The sequence below is a fragment of the Thunnus albacares genome, chromosome 5 (assembly GCF_914725855.1).
Source record: "Thunnus albacares chromosome 5, fThuAlb1.1, whole genome shotgun sequence".
Classification (NCBI taxonomy): Eukaryota; Metazoa; Chordata; class Actinopteri; order Scombriformes; family Scombridae; genus Thunnus; species Thunnus albacares.
The window spans coordinates 1,867,235-1,891,492 of record NC_058110.1 but is presented as its reverse complement, the minus strand read 5'-3'; the positions used below and the strand labels follow the sequence as shown (position 1 = coordinate 1,891,492).

At 40.1% G+C, this 24,258-nt stretch overlaps 1 protein-coding gene and 1 long non-coding RNA gene across 4 annotated transcripts in view; one reads left to right on the top strand and one right to left on the bottom strand.

The window, feature by feature from the left end:
- prkcz (protein kinase C, zeta) overlaps positions 1 to 24,258 on the bottom strand; it is a 146,530-nt gene that overhangs the window by 67,441 nt on the left and 54,831 nt on the right. For 2 of the 3 annotated variants that reach the window (XR_006403425.1, XM_044351409.1), the window contains exon 5: positions 7,918 to 8,003. Coding sequence is in view for 2 of the 3 variants with exons in the window: in XM_044351409.1 (XP_044207344.1) it covers positions 7,918 to 8,003 (86 nt within the window). In the remaining variant the exon portion in view is untranslated. Of the gene's footprint in view, positions 1 to 7,917; positions 8,004 to 15,621; positions 15,734 to 24,258 lie in introns of those variants that run through there. The other variant, XM_044351410.1, reaches the window with a different exon arrangement.
- Positions 4,260 to 6,848, top strand: LOC122982239. Its single transcript, XR_006403427.1, has 2 exons — positions 4,260 to 4,355; positions 6,014 to 6,848. It is a non-coding gene; the product is annotated as an uncharacterized LOC122982239 (long non-coding RNA).

Genomic DNA, 24,258 nt, shown 5'->3' with positions numbered 1-24,258 from the left:
CCACACCTCTTTTTAAGGGCAAACAACAGACAGCCAGGATCATCAGAAATAAAAAAGGCTTCTATTTAAGGAGATTGTCAAACACACAACTACACTGCAGCCGCCAGACTGAACCCCGGCACAGATGAAGATTGCATCATTTCTCTAGCTGTTTGTCATGTTGAAGCGCTGGTTGTGGAGGTCCAGCAGCCGACTGCAGCTGGGGAATAAAAGGATGAGAGGATGAAAAAGGCTTTTATCGATTGACAGTCCTGCCTTCAGCCCAGCAGACAGCATTACAGATCATATGAGTGCCTGGAAACTGAGCAGCCTAATATGCTGAGAAATGATGCTCTGTCTGATTTACCTCTGACAAAGAAAACTCATCAGAGCAGACTGACCAATGACATCTACAGAGATCTGTGCAGTGATACTGGGTCATTACTGTAACAAAGGATGAGAGGATATAACAAAGAGGGATAGCAAATGAGCTCCTTTTTTTGTATTTCAAGTTTATTTATGACTTTAATAAGGAGCATTTCTTAAAAAGGATGTAAGAACTAGAGCACACTGTCATCTGCATAATGAACAACAATCACATAAAAATGCAAAAGAGTGACAAAATAAGAGAAAACAAATAAAAATAATTTAAAATGAAAACAAACTACCTCATACAAAAAACATGTTCAAAATCATTGAAGAAAGCTGCAGTGAAAATGCTTCAACTATCTGTTGATGAAGATCATGTGATATGATCAAAAGCTCCACAACATATACTATACTATATATACTTGTTTTGTCAAGTACATGCAAACAGATAAGATGTAACTTCACATGAAACAAAGGACGTGGTTGTAACAGCATGCTGGCTCTACTCAGCCAATCAGGTTGAGCCTCGTCCATTTCCATCAGTATCAGTTGTGCTGTTTGTGACCACTGTGCCCAAAGGCAGCAGGATGAAAACGTTAGAGCAGATGATTTAAGCTGCGTCCCAAATCCACACTACATACATATTCAAAGCAGGTTTTGAATATATAAAATAAAATTAAAATGAAGTGTTCTCAAAACGTCACAGTGCATCCAAAAGAAGAGAGACTCTGGCCGTTAAATCCACAAGGCTGATTATATAAACCAATCATAGTTTCTGGTTTGGTTAGTTATTGGTTGCTCTACAGAAATGTCAAAGTACTGAAGGTTTCCAACTATTTCAGAAACCGTATTTCCATGACATAGTTTGTCCACCAGAGAACACTGAGCAGTAAAATCTCCCTACATTGTGGGGTTATTGTTCTCCACACTCCATTGTGATGGGGGCCTGTTCACTAATCCTATACATTTTGGTTTAGATATAGACATTATGTAATTAATACTCAGCTTTTTTGCCGAATCATATGGTTAGCAAATCTTCAGAGGCCCAGTGCCAGACCGTGGCCCGGGGCCTGGGAGCCCCTGCTCTGATGGACACTGTAGGTCAACAAATAACAGCCTGAAGGCTAATTTCCCTCATTGGGATACTTCAAAACTGTTAGGAATGTATCAGAAAGCTGCTGCAGATAGATAATCTCAATGTAAAAAGCAAATGTTGAAAATGTTTAACATGTACTAGTCAATACCCCATGTGGAGAGCAATATGATACTGTGTCTTCTGCTGCTACAGTGGAACCATGTGGCAGGTTTAGTCAACCTCGTTATTTCATTTCCACATGAATAAAAACAATTCATAACATACAGACGTGTAGTGAAGTGTGCACATGGCTGAGCCCTGTGGTAACGTCTGATGCTCGGACCCCTGCTGGAGGACGGAAAGATAAAAGCTGCCGTCCAACACAGACAGAAACAAGGAACAACTTTCTCTCCCACTCACCCATATCATTAAAGGACTAGAGAGCAATCAGAGCAGGCATGTCTCTGTGTCAAAATGTAGAACATATATAGAGATATTTAACGTTTATTTGGATGCAGATTGGCATCAAAATATGCTCTTTTTCCATCTAGGTAAGTGCAACGGGAAAAAAAAGTGAAAATCTCATTCTATACTGTATCTCATATGTTTTTCTGTTGACTAAAAGACAAACAAATGGAATGGAAATGAAAAGCAAACCTCTATAGGTTAATATCTGGATGTCGTGAGCATCACTGGAGATATAAGTTTGTATGCGTCCATTTATTCATTCTGATAACACATCTCTACTCAGCAAAAGTGGAAATTTGCTCGTTCCACCTCTCTCACAGCAGTCTGCATGAACCAGACTTTCTGTTTGCATTTTTTTTTTCTTGTGCCACAGGAGGCTGGTGTCAGTCATCTCCCTAATGGAGCGCCTGAACAGCCAGCGGGGACGACTGAATTCTACTTCATCACATGGGAGACAGGAGCTAAAGAGACCCCATTATGTCTAATGGGAGGGATCCACAAAGCAGCCTTCTCCACTGCAGCGTCAGGGGGAGATGGAGCAGGGTGGAGGAGGAGGAGGAGGAGGAGGAGGGAGGAGGGATGGAGGGAAAACGTGTAGACAGTGAGAGAAAAGAGAGGGATGGAGTGAGAGAAGGGAGGAGAAACCTGACCTACTTCTTCCTGGCTTATTTATATGCTGAGGACAACATAGTGAACCAACCAGACGCCTGGAAGCTGGCATAGCAACAACTGTCAGAGAAATCCCAGTCTGAAAACCAGCTGGTTAACAATACAAACACCTGCTGCTAAACTGTAGATTTATGTTCAAGCAACATCCAAAGACATCGGAAAAATTACAACCCTCTCTACTACAGCGCACATTTATACACAACAATATACTGCATAACAATATGTTTTATAGGAAACGTAACACCACTCAGAATACATTTTTTTATTAACGTTAAACATCGACTGTCAACAGATTTCATTCATTTTCTAGGCAACTGAAGCATGCTAAAAGCTTTTCTGGATATATTTATGTTCGGGATGGATGGTGGAAGACTTCATTTAGATTAAATACAGGAAAGACTGCTGCAGACAGGGCCAAAGAGCATGTCACCCACTGCAACGATGTGTTTCTAATACAACAACAGAGCTCTACAGCACAGTGGAAAAGATATATCAGACACACAGTACGTTAGAGCTGCAACGATTAGTTGATTCATCAATTGGTTGCGAATTATTAAATTAATTGCAAACTATTTTGATGATCAATTAATCATTTGGAGTCATTTTTTAAGAAGAACATTTCCAGCTTCAAAAATGTGAATATCTTCTGGTTCCTTTAGTCTCTATGACAGTAAACTAAATATTTTTGGGTTGTGGAATGTTTGTCGGAACAAAACCAGACATTTGAGGACGTCATCTTGGGCTTGGGGAAACAGTGATCAACATTTTTCACCATTTTCTGACATTTTATGGACCAAACAACTAATCAATTAATTGAGAACATAATCAACAGATGAATCGATGATGAAAATAATCTTTAGTTGCAGCCCTACACTATTTGTGATTGATCAGTTCATTGTTAGTTTGGCTCTCAGCAGCCACATCACAGTTTCATGTGAAACATCAGTGTTTCTCCGGTAGACACAGGATGTCTGGTAGGAGCTGTTAGCTGATGCTAACGTTTGCTCAGCTTGTTTCTCTGATAACTTAAGATACAGAAGTTCAGCAGGTTTTTCCAGGAGCCGAATTATTCTCCTCCTCTCCAAAAACAAACATACATGGGGATTAAAACTGGTGAAACCACTGAATAAAGCAGTTTCACATTAAAAACCAGTGTTTCTCCAAAGCTGTTCGGTGGACACAGGACGTAAAGGAGGGGCTGTTAGCTGAGCTGCTGCTAATGTTTGCTCAGCTTGTTTCTCTGATAACTTAAGATCCAGACGTCCGATGACTAAAATCCTTCATCCAGTTAAAAGATAAAGTTAAAAACGACCAAGATCTAAAAAGTTTATCATGAAAATGTGGCTTACAACTGAATAAAAGTTTATGACAGTTATATTATGTTATAATATACTCTTTGGTAGACGCCATTGTGACGTTCAACAGCAACGCCGACACATGTGTCTTGTGTGCGTATACTCTTTGGTAGAGGGGGAATGATGCTATTGACAGGCGACTATGGAGCTACTTTTGTGTCTTTATTATGTAATCAAAATAGATTTGAGAGCAAAACTATCAACATTGCAATCAAAGAATGTTTTATTACAAGTAAAATTAATTTGTGACTAAAATGCCAATAAAAAACTTTTGTTTGCAAATGTAACAGAATTAGAAATAATCTCTATTATGAATTTCTACAAATAGATATGCCTGTCTTGTATGTATATAGTTTTGGAGTCCCCTGGTGGAATAATAGCTGCACAAATAGCGTTCCTCTCTGCGTGACTCAGCAAAGAAAGATACTTTCAAGCTGGAGGTGGGTACACATGAGCAATGCTGCAACCAATGTGTTTATGTTTAATGCTTTAGAATTGTTTTTGCAACAGTCAGTAGCATGCACTATAAACACTAGTAGCATGTAGTCAGAAAATGACGGATGTTTATGTGCAGGAATAGTAACTTTATCCATGAGTGCTTTGATTAGCATGTTGAGCTAATGCTAGTTAGCAGGAAGGAGGGCAGGAAGCCTCACACTTGCTGGCTTGCTCCGTGGTGTAATGTCTTCTAGTAATGATTTGAGATGGTCATCTTTCCACTCTTTGTTACACAGACCTGAACACTTGCAGTTGCATGACACACTGTTGACAGTGACTGTGTGTTGATCATTTTTGTATTAGAGAGAGAGAGAGAGTGAGAGCAGGTCCTGTGTGGCCATGCTGGTACAGGGATACATCCACCATAAGTCCACAGAAAAACACGACCTGACACACAAATCCAAACGTTTTGTTTGCTTTTGCGCTGAATCTCGTGGGCGGGGCCTATGCTGAAAGATGTAAGACACGTCTCTATTGGCCAGTCTCGATCGCAGTGACAGTTTGGCAACATCCACCAGATTCAGCTCAACAGCAAACAAAACCTTTGGATTCACAAACAAAAGTCTTTGATTCGTATTTTAATCACAAGTTTATTTTGTTTGCAATAAAACATTTTTTGATTGCAGTGTTGATAGTTCTGATCTCAAACCTGTTCTGTCTGATTGCATAATAAAGACACAAAAGAACCTCAATAGACGACCAAATGAAACAGATCGTTAGCTTGATTAAAATGACTGATTTCTCTGGGTTTGAAAATTGTTGGAAACATTTGGGATAATGTAAGTTCTGGTCTGGAAGTGGATTTGGAAAAACTTTGTCATAATTATTGCCTGATTTGTGTCCACTGGCAACCCAAATCTTTGGTATTAGAGGAGCAGATGAGTAGTATGTGAATGCATTTTGTATCAAAGCAACATAAAGTAGGAGAGCAGCAGTCCAGTCATTATGATTACACCTCTCTACAGCCCAGAGGTACGTCTGTACAACTGTCTACCTCAGGATGCGTCTTAATTGAATAATCCAGGCTCCACTGTGCTTCAGTAGTAATGACTGTAAGGAAGAGGTCTTGGACCAAAGTGCTGAGTCAGCATGTCAGCACACTCTGCTTATCCACTTTCTGGTCTAGACATGAAGAGCCATAGCACCCACGGGAGACGTTTCATCTCCAGACCTGCTTTCCTAACCAGGGAGACAGTCAGGATCTTCTAAACTCTCTTTCATACTGTAAACGTACAACTGGCAGGAATTTTGTTTGTGAATGTATGAAACAGTCTGAGCTAAATGTTTCCCCACAGACCTTCAGACTTTAAGGAAAACTGACATAATTCTTATGAAGCCTCATAATTCAGCTTTCTTTTGAGGTGTTCCCCTCAGGTCTCAGATTTATATATGCTGATTGAAATGTGCATTTTCCTTGTTGTCAACTTGAATATTTCTACAAAAACATATGATAGAAAAACAATATTTAATATTTAATAAAGATACTACATGCTGAGAGAGCCAACACTTTCTTCTTCTTCAGTGGAAACACATTAGCTACTTAAAGCCTGATTGAAACATGCATTAATGTCTTTGTTCTTCTGGCTGTTGTGTATCACAGAACACTTTAAACACTGAAGTCCTGCTGCAGACAAGCAGAGTGAGCAGGTGGCGCCCCTTAAACATCTTGGCAGGGAGCTGGTTGAAGCCCACATGTGCTTTCAGGTACCTGGATGGAGCGTGGAGCTGTGAGCTAAGATGAGACAACTGCTAAACAAGCCATAACTAGGACACCATGAATTATGCATCAATATCCAGATAGCTTAGCTGGAGCAGTGACTTGATTACCTGTCATATATAATTCAACTGCAGTATGTTTATGACAGAGTGTGCTGTATACTCCGAGTCTGCACAGAAACAGAAAGAAGCTCATACTAATGTTAGTGATGGTGAATGATGATTATGAGCAACAGACTGTTTGCTGAACTGGAAATGATCATCATGCACCACTGGTTACGTGTAATATGGGCTGATGCACCACAGGACATGTGTTCAGTTAAAATTTCAATAGAGAAAATGTTGTTTCATTTTCTTGTATTAAATGTATCACTTTCTCTTACATATGATTACATGTCAACTTATCCATTAAGTCCCTTATTATCCCTTATCCATGACCATTCTGCAAAATCCAGAATTACATCCAATGCCAACAAAGACAGAGAAAAGAAAGTATGATTAAAGGGGAAAACAACCATTTTATACATCAAGTGTTTCCAGGTGTTGGGGAGCACCACTGCACATGTGAACAAAGTTGTATTTAAAGCCATTTGTGGCTCCAGAGAGAACTGTGTGAAATCTGATTAACTGCTGTCGGTCGAGTTGTATTGTGGGTAATGTAGGCACCCCAATTTGACAAGGAGGAACAATGCATGGAATAAAAAAAGACGATATCTCTGGTACTGCTGCATTTTGTTCTTTTTTTCGACTGTCCAACAATATATGTTATATATATAGTTGATGTTAATAGAATGTTAAATTGGTGAGGTACACTTTTTAAGGTTAGGCAAATAACACACACATAGAGAAGCTAGAATCAGGGAATTTGGGCATTTTTTCTTAAAAAAATACTCAAAACGATTAATCAATTGGCAAAATAGTTGGCAATTAATTTTATAGTTGGCAATTAATCGACTAATTGTTGCAGCTCTATGCTACTTCCTCCATTGGCTCTGATCGTACCACGTCATGGAGCATGGAAACGCCCAATATGAATGTAATTCCCAGAGTGACGCTGCTTCTGCAGTTACTATGGTAACTGTACTGTAAAATAAATCACATTTTTGACATTTTTTGGGATGAAATCTTCAATGAAGTACAATCTTTTTACAGAGTTTACAACCACATGTCAGAGGTTTGGTCAGACTCCTTTTCCTGGTGAAGATTATTAAAGGTTGAAAAATCCAGAAAAAGTAAGAACGCGGAAGATTTTTTTTTTTACTATTTCCAATGTCAAAAAAGAACTTTCACATAACCTATTTGATTTTCATCTCCCATTTTTTCAGTTATTCAGATACTTCACATCTGGTGTGGTGCTCACTGACGGCTCTTTACTTGGATGGAAAAACAACCGAGCCAATCAGAGCGTTGCAAACGGCGTTTAGAGTAGAAACGTCATTTTCTGTGCTGTAACATCCAGTTATTCGGCAACAAGCATGGGTTAGACCACTGCAGCTATACATGTTGTAGGTCAGTCTTCAACCAGCATGACAACAGCTAACTGGTTATAAGGCTATAAATACAGACTCATGTCTCCAAGTTACATTTTAACATCTTAGTCTTCAGTTTTTAACAAACTTCACCCTAAAATAAACAAACATCTTACATCATATCTAAAACCAAGTGAATCATAATTCCAGTTTTCCCCAGTGAAGACAGGCTCCATTAACTGACTGAAGCATTGTTTTGGCATCACTGCATGTGCTTTCCTCCTGGGAGTGTGTATTAGTGAGATTTGAGGACACTCACCCTGTTAAAGCGCTTGGCCTGGAAGAGGTGCCCGTTGACTCGGTAGAGTTTCCTCCATCTTCTGGCCCCGCGGCGATAGATCGATTCTAGGAGAGAGAGGAAACAGTTGTAGAGTAGCAGCATGGTGAGGGACTAATGGGGAGGGGGGTAGAAGTGCGCTAAACTAGAGGGGAAGAGATGGAGTGAGAGAAAAGAGTGCAAGCTAAGGGAAATGTCCTGAGGCTGTACGGCTCTTCCTCTATGTGAGTTCAAGTGAGGCAAAGACAACCATCAGGTTCACTCACACATACACCACTCCCTCCCTCAGCAGCCTTTCACCCTCTCCCTTCATCTTTTTCCTCCTTCCTCTGCCTCCTCCCTTTCTACAGACCTCCATCCCATCTTTTCCTGTATCCCTGGTGATGAATGGACTTATTAGTGCTCCATAATGCCTTTTATTCAGATGAGACCATGAAGGTGTAGCTATTTATATCTGGACCACTGGGCATAAACATGTGCTCTACAGCCTGCTGGAACTGGGTGCTTCTGTCCTCATATTCAACTGTTTTAAAATGTCTGAAAGACAAACCACTCTCTCACAAAAGGTTTCATATCTGACACGTCTTCAACCCTCACGATAAGGGTTGTCGCAATAAACTGCGCTATAGACGAGCCAACCACAGCAGAAGGCGAGCAACTGCCACAATCGCGCTACGTTCATGTTTGTTCTTTTTTCCTGAGGCTTGGCCCTTCTTGTTTTACACTTCAATGCGTGTATACTGAATGTTCAGCGGCTCCCACAGTCCGATCCGTCACCAGCAGATGTGGAGGATCCCGCCTACCGCACGCAACATCTGGCATGCTGAGCACCAGGCATATTCAGACTAACACACCCTGATTTTCACAAAAAAACAACAACAACAAAAACGAAAACAGCACTTACACCGCATGGACCACAGATGGCGCTGAAGAGCCACCCTCAATCACCGCAGGGATAATTCCTTCACCACAACATCTTACAATGGTATTATAATAATTTCATATCAGTCAGCCAAGTGTGTGACTTTGACAGGGGAGACCGCTGTTCCTACAACCAGTCAGCGGTGGTTTCTCTTAGACATGATCACAATCCAAGGAGTTTCACCATGACGACGAAGGTTTCATAACATTAATGAAGTAGCTGTTTTATCCCAAACCACAGAGAACAAGTCATACAAATCATTTTTGTAACACTGATTTGTAATACTTTTGGATGGCACAGACAAACAATGCTGTTTTTCAAGGCGAGGGTTGTGTTTACATGCACTTAAAGGACCAGTGTGAAGGATTTAGTGACATCTAGCTGTGAGGTTGCAGATTACAACCAACTGAGGCTACTGTAGAAACATGGTGGTGCAACATGGCGGCTCCGTGGAAGAGGACCTGCTCCCTCTGATATAAAAGGCTCATTCTAAGCTAAAGAAAACACAACAATTCTTATTTTCAGGTGATTATACACTAATTAAAACATACTTATGAATATTATATCCCATTTCTGCCAAGTCTGTTCTTCTAGATGCCACTAAATTCTACACACTGCACATTTAAGTAACCTGGTTACTCTAAATGTATATATGCAGCAGATCAGTAGCAAGACGTCTCGTCTGCCCCTGACCTTATTTTGGAAGTTTACTTATTTTAGCTGTAGCCTGTTAGTGTTATGAGATGCTGCTTTATGACTTTTTATGGTATTATTTTGATGTGTGTGTGTGTGTGTGTGTGTTGGAGCAGACAGACAGAACTACTCCTCACAGCCCAAAAATGTCTGAATTTAACAAATAGTCAACTGTTAAAGTGACTTTGTGAGGAAGCTTAGTCAGAGGGTCGAGGAAGGTGAAAGGAGGCAAACTCAGACTTGTTCAATGACTAAAACTCAGGGAACTCAGGGAAAACTCAACTCAACAAATTTAGGCATGATCACGTGCACACAGCTCCACAGACGTCCTCTTTTCTATCTGCTCCCCTTAAACAGGCTCTCCAACCTGTTCAGGCAGAACCATGTTTCTTACAGGGGTCTCCCTTCCTTTATACCAACAACTGCTATATGACAATGTCACTTGTATCACTTAACATTGTTTACATACTTTATCCACTCAATACTCCTCCCCATCAGCCAAAACGGAATACAAATCACACAAATACCAAACCACACATTTAACTAATTTAAGAAATGCACCCATACTTGGTCCAACCCATGACATCATCAGTGATATCAGCAAGAGCTTAAAAGTAGGAAGTTGTTGTATGACTCCCATGGCGCTGCTGCTCAGCCTTCTGCTGATTTCTCCCAGTGGTCACTCGTAGTACTGCAGCAAAAAATCCCCCAGTGACCCAAAAAGCATTTCCCCCATAGACCACCATTATAAAAGACACGTCTGTAAAACTGTTGACAGGACACCTCCAACTGCAAACAAGGTCAATAATGATTCTTTTTATTTTGAATTTATTTAATCTATCAGGGTTTAATATTTATAAAACTTTCCTTGAGCTAAGAAAAGTGGTTTTAAAATCTGTGATGTCATCACAACGTAAAGTCTATGGACCGAGCAGGAACTTGTGGGCGGAGCCAGTGGGACAAAAACACTACTGCGCATATTCACTGGGCCACACATCTGGAAGTTAACCCATAAACTTGAAACTCTTTTGGCTTATGTGCCAGGTGAGTAATTTACATTCCAGTGAATAGGTGTCGTGTTGAGACCGGTATGCAATTCTTATATAATACATCCATGGTGAGTATGGTGACACAACAAGATAAATACATAAATTAAATACTTGTCTTGATTAAACCAGAAATGCAGTAAATAGTATGTATGTATGTATGGATAGTATGTGAAAGCAATGCTACAAATAGCAACGTTATACTGGCTAAAAACAGTTGCTATACTGGCTAAAGCTGCTTGCTTCTCTGTTGTACCATGCCATTATCTGTGGAAATGTTTATACACTCATCCCTGTGTTTCACTGCATAGACATCTATCTCACTGATGTTCAGGTGGAGTAAGCATGTGTTGCCAGGTTTGGAAAATACCAGAATGTTGTGTATATCACAAATCCTATTTTTCAGATATGTGGTTCTGTTTTGGGTTGTGTTCCAGTCTGACATTTTTCTTTGGATCTAGTTTCGGTTATAATAAATGTTTATTCAACCGCAGGTTTTAAAGCCTCTTGGATGTGCTTCTGTTCCCTGTATTTGGCCTCGAATTAGCCTTGAATTACACCTGAATTACAAGGTTGGGTTTTCTGTTCATCTTAGTTTCTCGGCTCCTGTCTTATTTGGGGGAGGCCACACAGTCTAGAAATGCCAATTTGTCGTGATGCATCTCCTCCTTTGTGAAACCGATGTTTCCATCTGTTGAGTTTAGTGTGATGTGAACCAGTGGCTTGTATCTGAAACCTCTCTCTCCATGTGCTCTGTGTATGATTCATGGGGATACAGTTTTTTGCAAAAGTCTTGTATTGAATTTTTAACTGAGATGTTTGAGCTGCCTGATGCCCCAATCACCAAAGAGAATATCTTATTCTTAAGATGTAATTTTGAGTCTAATTAATGCATTATTTAGTTCATATTGGCATGGTTCACTTCAATGATGAGTTGCCTCTTTGAGCTTCAGTGTTATGTTGCCTCAAAACCTTCGTTGAAAGTACTGAACTACTACATTATCTTTTAATAGTTCAGTACTTTGTTAATACAATTATCAAATGTAGCGCTGGGCAAAATAACCATTATACATCTGCATTCTAGCTAAACAACCTGTGATACATTACTGGCCAGCTCAGTCCAGTCAAGACGTCCATCGCCTATGTCAAAGGGTACAATGGGTATAATCATTACTGTAGCTAGCATCATGTCTGTTTTTCATGTTACTTAATCACAGTCTGCTGCTGTTAAGAGTGCAGATTAGATCTAAATTCAGCATATGAAATGATGACTCAACAAGAAGTGGCGGGGTAACAAGCGATTATTACGGGAAATGATTATAGGCAACCATTATATTTCTATTAGCAGCAGGAAATTTTGATTTCAGGGTGTTACATTAGATAGAGCTTTAAAAAGAAACAATTGAATTTGATTTGCTACAGCAGAGCAAACAGTGCTGGACATCAAGAGCAGTTGTGTTGCTCACTATGATGAAGAGGGTTACACACATGAATGGATTTGTCGATGTGTGACCAAATGGACGTTACACAGTCAGCAGACAGCATCACTGATATGATGGTACCGGTCGACACTACAGTCATATTTAACCTGAACTCAATCAGCTGTGTCCACAGACATGCGTCCACTAGCTTTATCCAGACTATTATAGAGTTTGAGTGTCAAATTGTCTAAAAGGCTGTTTTACACACCTATAAGCTCTACGACCTCGGCTGAACATCCTTAACTTCTGACTCGCTACATGAAGGGAACTAATTCCTGCAGCGGTGCTGAACCTTGACATTGGATTGTCCCTTTGTTGCCATGTAAACACAAAGAGTGCAGCATCAGCTCCGATCACAGCTGCTCCCAGCAGCTCGAGTGTTGTTTGTAAGGTCTTGTACACAGCAGCAGTAGTCCTGACAAACTGAACGTGATGGAGTATCTCTGCTTATGTAGCCGACACACTGTAACAAAGATATTTCATCAACCTTCAGTAAACCTGAGTGTGGAAATGGCTGGAAAAGATATTTACATGAGGTCAGCAGCAACACTTGACACATTTTCATCAGTACTGACTGATACACATGCTGCCATTAATAATCAGTCAGTTTCCATACAGTATATTTCCTCTTGTTGGTGGTTAAACAGCATCAAGCTTTGCCCTCCTGACTGCCACAAATTATTCACTAGCTCTCCCAGTGCCTCCCCGCCTGTACTGGTTTTCCAGTCTGGTTAGTTGCTCTAGTAATGGGTGCGGCTGCGGTATCCTCCTCCACTCACTAATTTTTTTTTTTTTTGCCTCTGTTGCTATGGTAGCCACAACCCACCATATACCAGCTATTATTAGTTAGCTGTGAGGACGTCAGGATGACATTGTCTACAAATAAAAGTGAATCTTGACAAAAATTCTTCCTTCTCCTCCTCTGAAGAGATGATGTCACCGTTGTGTGGATGAGGCTGAACATACAGAACTGTAAATCACATGTGCTGTTTATCTCTGAGCGACGGCTGCAGTGCTGTGGTTACATTTTCATGCCTCGGGGTGAACTCTTGTTCCGGATGGGGAACTTACTTCATGTTTAATGTTTAAGCTAATAATCTTTTCTTCTTTCTCTATCTCCACCCTCGGCTATGTGGAATGTGCAATCCTCACATTATTTGAGCCAAAAAATATATGTTGCTTTTTTTTTTTTGGCAAGAAATACTGATAAAGCAGATTGAGACTGCCAAAAGTTGTTCTCATCTCTGTACGCAAACTAGTAAGTCAGTAAGTTTTTTGCTTAAAACAAAGACAAACATCAGATAAAACACACAGGCATAAAACACAAGTTACAACAAAATATATCTCATGCTGCCTGAATGGCTTCTGAACAGACGGCTTTTAACAGAAAGGCTTTTAAACACTGGTTCATGAGGTGCTGACGGGGGATTAAAGGGCAGAGCCAAAAACTCCTGTCAGACTGGTAACATGGTTACAGAGGTAGTATCGACACGGAGGTCTACGCTTTGAATGTTGACTCAACAGCTATACATTCAGCCTTTTTTTTGCACCGTGATGAGCGAGTGTGATCCCAGTATCTTTCAATCTTTCAGGGCTGTGGAGATCAGAAAGAAAAGCGAGCAGGGAGGAGACACAAAGAGGCTCTGCTCTTTAGGGGTCTCATCTGTGAATTCCCTCTAATCCTGTTAACTCAAGGCCTCTAAAGGAAAGTGCCGCCTGCCTCGGAGAGTCACTGCAGCGTGTTTCCATAGTTACCCAGTTTTTCTTCTCCTGTGCCCGTACTAGTGGGTGAGTGAGGGCGATCGGGGGGAGACACAATGTGCCACTGATTCACCGCGTGTGTGGAATAGAAGGAACCTGTACAACACTCGCTCAGTCTCCGCGGTAACGCTAAATACAGTTATTAATTCCAACAGACGTATCGACAAAGTGTTTAATCACAGCTCTTAGCTCGACGTATTTAATCTGAGTGTTAATGAAAAGATGAAGAAGTTTAAATATGTGAGTAAATTATTTGCACTTTAATATGCATCAGGCAGCCGTGCAAATCCTCTTTATTAGTGTCTAATATAAAAGCACCTTTTTAATAGTATTAATATAAAACATTCAATAGAAAAGACATTAGCTAGCAGAAATCCCAATATCACATTATTATTATTGAAGTATGAAGAATACTGTTTGACTATCATGTATAAATGAATGAATACATTTATTAAGTACTTAAGAAATGGATTCATTGAAGTCACATGAAAATGAATTGATATACACAGTATTTTATACATAAATGTATGTATATTCTGGTCTACTTTCTTAAATTAGTAATAAACTGTAAACTGGTCGTGGTATATTATGATTATATCACAGCTACATTTTCAGATCAGGTCTTTTTTTACATTCATTTATGGGTTCTGGTAGATTTTCCAAGTGACCTTTCTAAACAAGTGTTTGAACACCAACAGCAGAATGTGATATGATGTAAATGTTGGATATCGCTAAGAGGATTATTAAAATCTGAATGTAGAAATGTTCAGTACTGATTACAGTGTTTTGATTTGGAATTAAAATGCTAACCTCAGATCTCACTTCACTCTGGTGTTCATGGTAACAGTTGGGAGTCTTGAGATTGAAAGTAATGCATTCAGGATGATTAAATATTCAGAATTTGACTGGTGCTGATGAATTTCTGAGACTACTTGTGCTTTTTTTTCTTTGAAGCTGGAGCTAAAGCGGGTTTTTTGAGATTCACCCCACAGAACTGTAGCTTCAAAGAACAAACCTGAGTTTTAAATAAGAACAACAGCCCGACTGATCTCATGGCCCCGGGTGTACCGGGAGCACGTCTTTAGATGGGGGCCGCTGTGTTCGAAGTGTAAACTCACACACCAAATAAGATTCCAGAGAGGAGGAGTGTTGCTGTAGGGGAGCGACAGATGCATACCGTAGATATACAGCCAAAGGCGAGCGAACACTTAGAAGAAGTATGAGCGTGAGTATGATTTTATGACTGCCAGTAATTTCTACTGTGAGTCATCATGATACTGTAAATCTACCACAGTATTGATCCAAATATTGGTCAGTGTCACAACTCAAGAAAAATACCCCAGAGGGATTTCCCAGCCTCATCAATCCCTTCATGTCTTACACACAATAATCAGATGATCAATCCCAACACAAATAATGACCCCATCTTTAATCCCTCCTGGTCATAACAGATGTTATTGCTTCCTGCATCCAATTAAAAAACAATTTCTAAAAAAGGGGGGGGGGGATCAGATCTCATTTATAGTTCAGTGAGATCGTCCTTGCAGCCTGAAGGAGATGCAAACAAGAAAAGCTTGCGACACACCGCTCACACTTGACTAGCAGACCTTCAAAGAGCTGACCTATTACAACATCCCTCTCCGGAGAACCACGAGTGTTGCATTGCCCCATTTTTCTGCCAAGGTGCCAGAATGAGAGTAAGAAAGACGCAGAGAGAGAGAAGGAACAAAAGCAGGCAAGTCAAACAGCTTCTCAGATGATAGATCAAAACACAATACTACACCTCCGGATGCAAAGGCCAACGCGCACAGTCCTGCCATTTTGTCCTGTGAGGGTATAAAGAAGAGCAGACGGCCTGCTGGTGATAAACTGTAAGCCTGTGTGTGGAGCTGTGCAGCAGAAGAACAGGGTGGTACTACCAAATCTCTCCAAGACAGGACATTTACGAGGGCTTGACTCATTTCCAGACATTGTTCCTCTCACTCACAGGAAAGTAACAGCATACAAGTTGCTACCAACAACACCCACCCCCTACTTTAAATACCCTTCCAAAAAAAAAAGAAAGCACAAAGCCTCAAGACCGGGAATACACTGTACTGCATGCTTTCAATCAGTTCTTCAGAAATCAGCAGCAATTAGCAGTGTGAGCCGGCGTGTATTAATTTGTGGGGGAGATATCAAAGTCTATAGCACTTGTTAACTTTTGCAGAGTGCAGAGTTATTTTCTGGACACTCTGTTCCTGCTGCCACATTTTAAGGGCTATTACATAAAGCAAGGTTACAGCAAGCCTCCACTTCCAAAGAAGCTAAGAGGGATCAATGAAACAGCCCTGAGGCATTTTTAGACACAATTAGACCTCTATGATAGGGGGATGCTCAATAGTGCCATGACTAACTCTGTTAGTTTGACTTTTAATTAAAGCAGTTATTCAATTGTCCTTTTAATCATCCCAGTTCCAGATAAAGAGGCAGAGCAAAGGACGGACATCACAAAGTGCATGAAATTACAAAAGACGTCCGATTTACAGAGAGCATCTCTGACATTTGATCTGGATCCTGGAGTCATGTAAAGGTGTTTTCTGGAAAGGTTAAAGTAGGTGTTTGACATGTGTGACAGTGACGGCGTGTGGCATCCCCGAGACTGCAAACAAGTCACTGTCACATGTTGATGAGTCAGCCACTCTAGGTGACACCATGGCAACAGATCTTTCACCGTGTTACCCCTGCATCCACATCAGACCAGGGCCAGATGAGCCGAGGATGAGAATAAACACTGTAACAGGCTCAGCAGACGACGTACATCTACACCGACTACTGTTGTAAACTAGTCTTCCTCACCTTCCTCTCAAGCAGCATAATATTTCTCCAACCACAGATTTTGTTATTGGCAAATATCTAGATTATTATTTATTTTTTATTTAACAAAGTTGGATGTTTTTTGAAGAACGTTCCACTAATAGTTTTTGCTGTCGACCAAACAAATATCAAAACATTTAAAATAAAGACAGCTGTTGAGAGGCCTTCATGCATCGATACATTGTTAACGGATCACACTGTAGTCTAGTTTTGTTTTATATTATTGCTGAAGTATTATTATCAGCAGTAGTAATGTTAGTAATAGTAACTGTATTATTATTACTGGATTATTTTAGTTTCCCTGAGTCGTCTAAATTCTGTGTATAATTATGAAGATAAATGACCTGTTAATGAATAATTTAGAAACATCAAACAAACCAAAGTACTGATTTTGGACTGATATTAATCTGATGTACTGATGTTAACTCACATCACTTCAACTACTTTATTAACCTCAGAAGTGAAGTCAGGTTGAGTTTAGTGTAATTAGTGAGTGAGATGACGACACCATCGACACACTGCTGCAACACTTCTATCTGTTTCCTGTCTTCACTCACAATGCATGTATGTTTATATGAATATGAAATAGTGCTGCAACTAATGATTATTTTCATTATTGATTAATCTGCTCATTAATTTATTGATTAATTGTTTCATCGTTTTGTCTATAAAACGGCAGAAAACTGTCTTGGTGCTCATGGTGACGTCTTTAAATCGTCTGATCAACAGTCCAACCAAAATAATCTGTTTACCATCATTACTAAAACAATTATGTGATTGCCAATCATTTTCTGCCAATCATCTAATTGATTAATTGAATCATAAACAAATAAAAAAACAAACAAAATACCTACTGCACAACACTGATTATGAAAAAAGTGAACATTTCTCTACTAGTGAATCAATTCCATCCTTTCATCTCTGACTCTACGACTCAACTCTGATTCCTTTGGCTTCTTCTGTCTAATAATATCAATAATCTGCTCTCCAATATTCTGAGATAATATTGTTATATGCATTGTAGTGACACCTCCCCTTAATATCCGCCTTATATTTTGATGTACTCTTAAGAATTAAAGCAGAAATGAAACAACACATATGTAACTAACACTGCACGAGGTTTCTCTGAGGTACTTATATAATCAGACTGGTTGCTGCTTAAGTCTTGATCACATTTCCATCAGTCTTCTGTGTGCCGGTCCCTTCACTGAGCTCAGGATGTTTCTTTTGCGTGTCCTTCTTTTGTTTTAACACTGACAACATGTACTCTCACACACCACTGATCCTGACATTCACACCTTATCGCAATAATCATAATTTACTTTAAATTTCAGTGTGTTACTGCTAAGTTTGGTGAGCATCTCCCTCTTTTGTTGTGGCTCATGAGCCAGTCATAACAAACTGGGGGCTCGTCTGTTTTGAATAGAAAGCCAGGAAGTTTTTGTGGGCTTTTCCTTTTCTGTTTCTGTAAGTGAATTAGTCTTTGTTAATCTGGTCGCGTGCTTTGTTTGCATAAGAGCATGTGTCAGTCCAGTTTGCCTGGCTGTGTGTGGGGAAAGCCTTTGATGAGGAAAGTGGACTCTCATATGAAACTGACATCACATGTGAGGGATTCCCTCTGGTTACATAGGTAGCCTAATGGGAGATATACTCCCAGTTCTCTTGTTTGTGGTTGAAGGGATTTGTCAAAGGTTGGGGGGGTGATAGTGTTGGGCTTCAGCGGTTAGAGCTACATTTGTTTGGGACTTCCGTGGCTCTGGGGACTGCCAGTTTTCTGGTCGCCTCTCTCGGTCCAAAGGGCTTTGAGTGCGTAAGCAGCTGCCTCTACACCTCATGAAGACCGGGGGGAGTTATGTAGCCAGAGTTGTTGGCAGTCAGATAGGAAGGAAGATCAGTTCGGAAGCTGCTTATTCCTCTTGTGTGCACTGGTGGGTCTTAACACGTTTCATTCCTCTGTTCTCCTGTGTGGTTGCAATTATTGGTAAAGTATGGAGGAACCTGTAAGAACGTTTGTAGAGGTAAATCAGTGCACAAAGGATCAGCTGGTGAAAATAGCAGAGTATTACAATGTTGATGTTGGTGATAACAGAGCTAAAGAGACAGTGAAGGCCAATTTGAAAGCAAATTTGAAAGTGCTGGGCATAAATATATATATACACCTACACATACATATATACACGTCCAGAAATGTTGGCTACAGCTCCATGAGCCTTAAACTTCTTCATAATATTGGCAGCAGTAGTCAGAGGAACACTGAGCTCTTTGGAAATGGTCTTATAATATGTATCCTTCTGTTTTCTATGTTCAGTGTGATGCACACAGTAGCACAAAACAGCAGAGTCATTTTCTCCTTTTAAACTGGCTGCATGAGTGATTATAAGATTGAAAACACCTGTGATACTAATTACAACACAACAGTCTGCTTAAAGTATCACTACAAATCAATTAGTATAACTAATTGATTTGTAGTGATATATATATACTATTTCTAATCCAGGCTATTTTACAATGTATTTGTAGAATAAACAAGAATTCAATTATTTTCACAACTTTTTTGTTTTGTTCCACCACAAACCAAACATAGACATGCATTGATTATAAAATATATTTTAATTTCAACACTGTTCAGAGCAAACACTGCATTATTTTAATAAAACGCAAGGGTACTAATAATTTGGGCCATGTCCATATAAGGATTCTTAAATATGTGGCTCTGTACGCAGCATTCAAACTAAAGGCTCAACAAACAGCTTCACTAAAGTTCTAGACAGTAGTGTGGCTTTGAAATCACTTTAACTGTAGTGGTGTGTGTGTGTGTGTGTGTGTGTGTGTGTGTGTGTGTGTGTGTGTGTGTGTGTACTGACAGGCCTGTGTTAAGGTCACTGATTGATCATGTCCTAAATTACATTGCATTTGAGTTTAATAGCCTGACCCTGCTGAGTTGCCACAGGCAGGAAGCAACTGTTTCCATTTCTGCTCATCTTCTCTTAGTAAACACTCTAAATAAAACCGGTGCTACTCTGAGTCCTTCACACCTTGCATTAAACTGTGTCTTGTCTCCAGATTGTATCTAGACATGATTTAACCTGATTACGTTTGCACCTGGTATTAAAATGTGTCTCCAGTGTCCACATTGAGATCCAATTGAGATCTGATCGCTCTGTCAAGCTCAAACAACCAAACGTCACATCTTCCTCCTGTTTGCACGGGTCCAAAAAAGCAACAACAACAACAACAACAACAAAAATGGTAGCCATCCACACGGCTACGCTGTTATATGTACTTTTGCTTGCTTTTCTATGTGGGGGAAGAAGCTCTCTTTGGGGATACAGACAACGAAAGCAGCTTTCTTGCTAGGAACTTAGCTCACTGACTGGCTAACGGCTGCTACTACATTGGTCTGGAACAGTCGTGCACCAATGACAACGCAACTGCATTTATGCTTGTGTTCAATGTGGTCACACTCCAGAGGTAGTTTGGCTGTTCAGATCACAATCCGTCCTCAATGCATCTTGGGTGCATTTACACCTGTAGTTGAAATGTGTTTTTCCAGTTTAATAATCAGAAATAAAGACCCAAGGTTCATCCCATCAAATGAGTGAAGGGAGACCAACCAATCATCTCAGAGTGTATGTGAGTCTACGGCCATGCTGGGCTACAGTGACAGACGAGAACATTGTAGGATTCTTCATTTATCCATCTCATGTCAAACTGACGATGGGATTGCATGTTGTGTATTTTATGACTGTGATTAATTCATATTTATATTATTGTATTACATTAATCTATTGGTCTTTTTACTGGTCATTCAGTCTATAAAATGTCAAAAAGAAAGACTAATGGTCGGCACATGTTCCCAAAACCCAACAAGGCCTTCAAATTACTTATCTGGTGAATATATGAAACACAGAAATATGAGAGGCCACAACCAGCAGATATTTACTATTTCTGCTTGCTATCAATACATTTTCTGTTGATCCTCCATAATATTGGCTAAATTTGTCAGCACTGTAGCCACCATGGAGGACACTGAGGTCATGTCCTCACTTCTTTCTCACAGAATTGTAGTTTTGGCAACCCCGAAGAAGTTTACATGATGGTAATTAATCCATACATGTGATGGCTGTCGTACAGGCTGATTACAAATTTCACCATTTTTACACCACAAAAATAAATAAAGAATTCAGTATTTACCCAGCAGAATTTTATTCTGGCAGTATTTACAAGAATTTCCAACAGCATGTTGGGAAGAAAATGTTACTGAACTGTTGAGAGAATAAATAAAATATGAAACTTCAAAATAGCAAACATTTTGGAGACTTTCTTTTAGGTGTCTGGTCAAAATTTCCAAAGGAATGGGGGCTGTGTTTCTAAAGTCCTGGCTCCTGACCAATATCTGAGTTTTTTCCAAGTTCTCCTTGTAACCTAGGTTGTTTATTGTATATGGAGGTCACTAATCACGTCAATCAGCAGAGAATTTGTTGTCAACTATTTTGAACGTGCAATTAATGGCAAAGATCAGCTGCTTTCAGCTTCTCAAATGTGAGGATTTGCTGCTTTTCTCTGTTGAAGTTTGAGTCTTTTTGGGTTTTGGACTGTTAATCAGACAAAACAAAACATCTGAAGACGTTACCTTGAGCTCTGAGTAATAATCATCGCCATTTTTCACCATTTTCTAACATCACATAGACTGTATGTCTTCAATCGAAAAATGCTTCCCGCTAGCTATAGTAGCTAACAGGAAGATGGCCCTCTAGAAATCAGTTAGCTAAGCTAGCAGCCCTACAGCCACAGAATACTGGATCCAGTCAGGCTCATCTACAGACAGAAAATATGTTATCACTGTCTCCGTTGAACATAATTAATAAATAACAAATACTAAAGAATTTCTTTCTGCTTTAATGTCTCCATTATAGACTAGATTAATGAACAGACTCTTCATGTCTCCACCCGACGCCGACACCTGCTGTAGTTACTTATAAAGTTACTCAAACTAGGTTATTACTATGCAGTGCACATCATTACATTAGCTTTTGCCTGTTCCCAAATTCAATATCGAATTGTGACAATTTCAATTTACCTCTTCAGTGAACATACTTCTTTCTTCTCTCTTATTTCCAAAGTGGTGCTGATCATTTTTTCATGGAGCTAGGCTCTGACCAAAACAGAAAGCCATCCAGTTGTCTTTGTGACAGCGGTGCAGATAATAATACTACTTGGAAAAGCTAGGTGACGGGAGGAGTTGAAAAACTGTCTGTTTCCACTTCAACAACTCATTGCCTGATTGCTGCTGTAATAAATATCTGTGTATATATGTAAACTATTGCTTCAGACTGCAGGAAATGGTTAACAAAAACCACACCATCATTACACTGACAAACACAGACAGATATTTTCACTCTAACATTGTTAGCAGTCACTTCCCCAAAGGAGACAGATAGACTGAGGGTTTTAAATGGGTTACATTGATCCCAATCAGCAGCTCCCATGGTACTGAGAACAACCAAGAGGCACAAGTTGTCAAGGCTGACAATATGCAGCCAACAGAGGAGAGGCTCACATGCTCCCAGCAAAGGCAAAATACGGGATATTCAATTTAGATGCAGCTGGTGATGTGAGGATGAAAGACACTCTGTTCAACAGTTACTGTGGAGTCTAACTAACCTTGTGTAGACGTGGAAAACTGATCCACTTCATGCATTGTTTGCATTTGATCCACAGTATTTAACGAGACTTATTTCACTCTATTTTCCATGATAAGAATTAAAAAACAGAAGCATACTTCATCAAAGTAACCCCTTTCCTTCACTGGCTGAGTACTTAATGATGTCATCGCTGGCAGAAAAAGGCAAACCAGCTTACCTCATCTCAACTGCATTCCCATGCAACCTTTCTAGCGTGCCTGACATGCTCTCTGGCTGACTGTCTGTCTCTGCACAGACCTCAGATGACCGGACTTTGGAACAATCCCAGTCACAAAACCGCCCACGCTGACCCCCACATCCCCTACCTTTGACTCGAAGGTAGAAAAGCAGCGTGAGTAGCATCCCTCCTGCTGAACGTTATCCCTCCTTCACACCCTGCATCTCATGGTGATCTCCTGCACCTCCTCCGCTACTCCTCTCCTCATCCTGCCTTCGTCCTCCTCCTCCTCCTCCTGCTCCTACCGAACAGCTTCGCTCATGTCTCTGTGTCACTCTCTCTTCCCTCCCCTCGCTCCTTATTTGCTTTCACTCCCCTCCGGGCTGCGTCTCTTCATCACACTACACACACACACACTTCTGGTAGTACAAATCAGAGGAGGCATATGGAAACATGCACAAAATCTAAAACGGGCGTTATTTTTTATTTCATTTCTTTGTGTGCTTGTGCATCAAATGTTTCCCGTAGAACAGGGATCACACCACATGACTGAGGCTTTTCAGAGGAACCTCCTGCCTGCTTCAACACTGCAGTTGCACCATTTTGCCCACAAGATGGCAGAACTGGCTCTGAATCCGCCAGCAGCATCCTCTGCACACAACACGTTTAACCTAAATTTAAACCTTGTGGACTATTTATAGTGGCTATGCTGTGCCTATTGGAGCACATCCTGGATGACAGCTACACTTTTCTAGAAACCTGTCTCTGGATGCATTTTTAGCACTCTTTTCATGGGAATACTGGGATGTCTGTGTGATAATGTACACCGCTACCCTACACAAACCAAGGGTATAATCAGTTGTGAGGCAGAAAGACACAATCAGCTTTGTGGGTTTCATTTGGGTCTGTCTACCTCTTAGAGTAGTTTACTAGCACATTACCAAACTTCTCCACCTTAACAAAAACATTTTGTCTGATTTTACATCCTGTGTATAATCGTCGGCCAGTGAGGTCATATATATTTCACCGTGTTCCCAAACAGTTTTAAGGAATAGTGAGTCAGCATCTCCAGTCAGCATACAGGGCATGACGTAATAAAGCAGATTACTGGATTAGAACCAAGGAAACTAATAACAAAATGACAAAAAATATGTGTATCTTTATGGTTCTTGAGATAAATTTTGATATAAATCATGATAAATTATACATTTCAGTCTAAGACAAAATTACTTATTGAGATTTGGGTTTTTTTGTGCAGTGGATTCAGGACAGGTTAGACCAGCATGGATTCTAGGATTATGTCTTAAATCAAGGTTTATCTCTAACATCTGTTTTCACCTGTTTCACATTTTACAATAGGATTAAATCTAAACCTAAATATTGTACAGTTGGTGTTCGTGTAAAAGGCAAATGACAAACAACAGAAAGATTCGACCCATATTAGTTGTACAGTCACAACCACCGAACTGTGAGAACTTTGCTGTTCCACTGATGTTACAAACTGTGATGATGCTGATGTCAACTTCTGTTCCTGGACACCACTGGTCAGATAACTGGGACAGATTTCTCCATATCTCCCCAATAAGATGACAAATATAACAGTCATGGATTAAATATATGTTATAAATGTAATCTAGACTCCATAAATCATACATGATCCCTAATCTCAGTTTAATTGAATCCTCATTGGTGCAACATATCC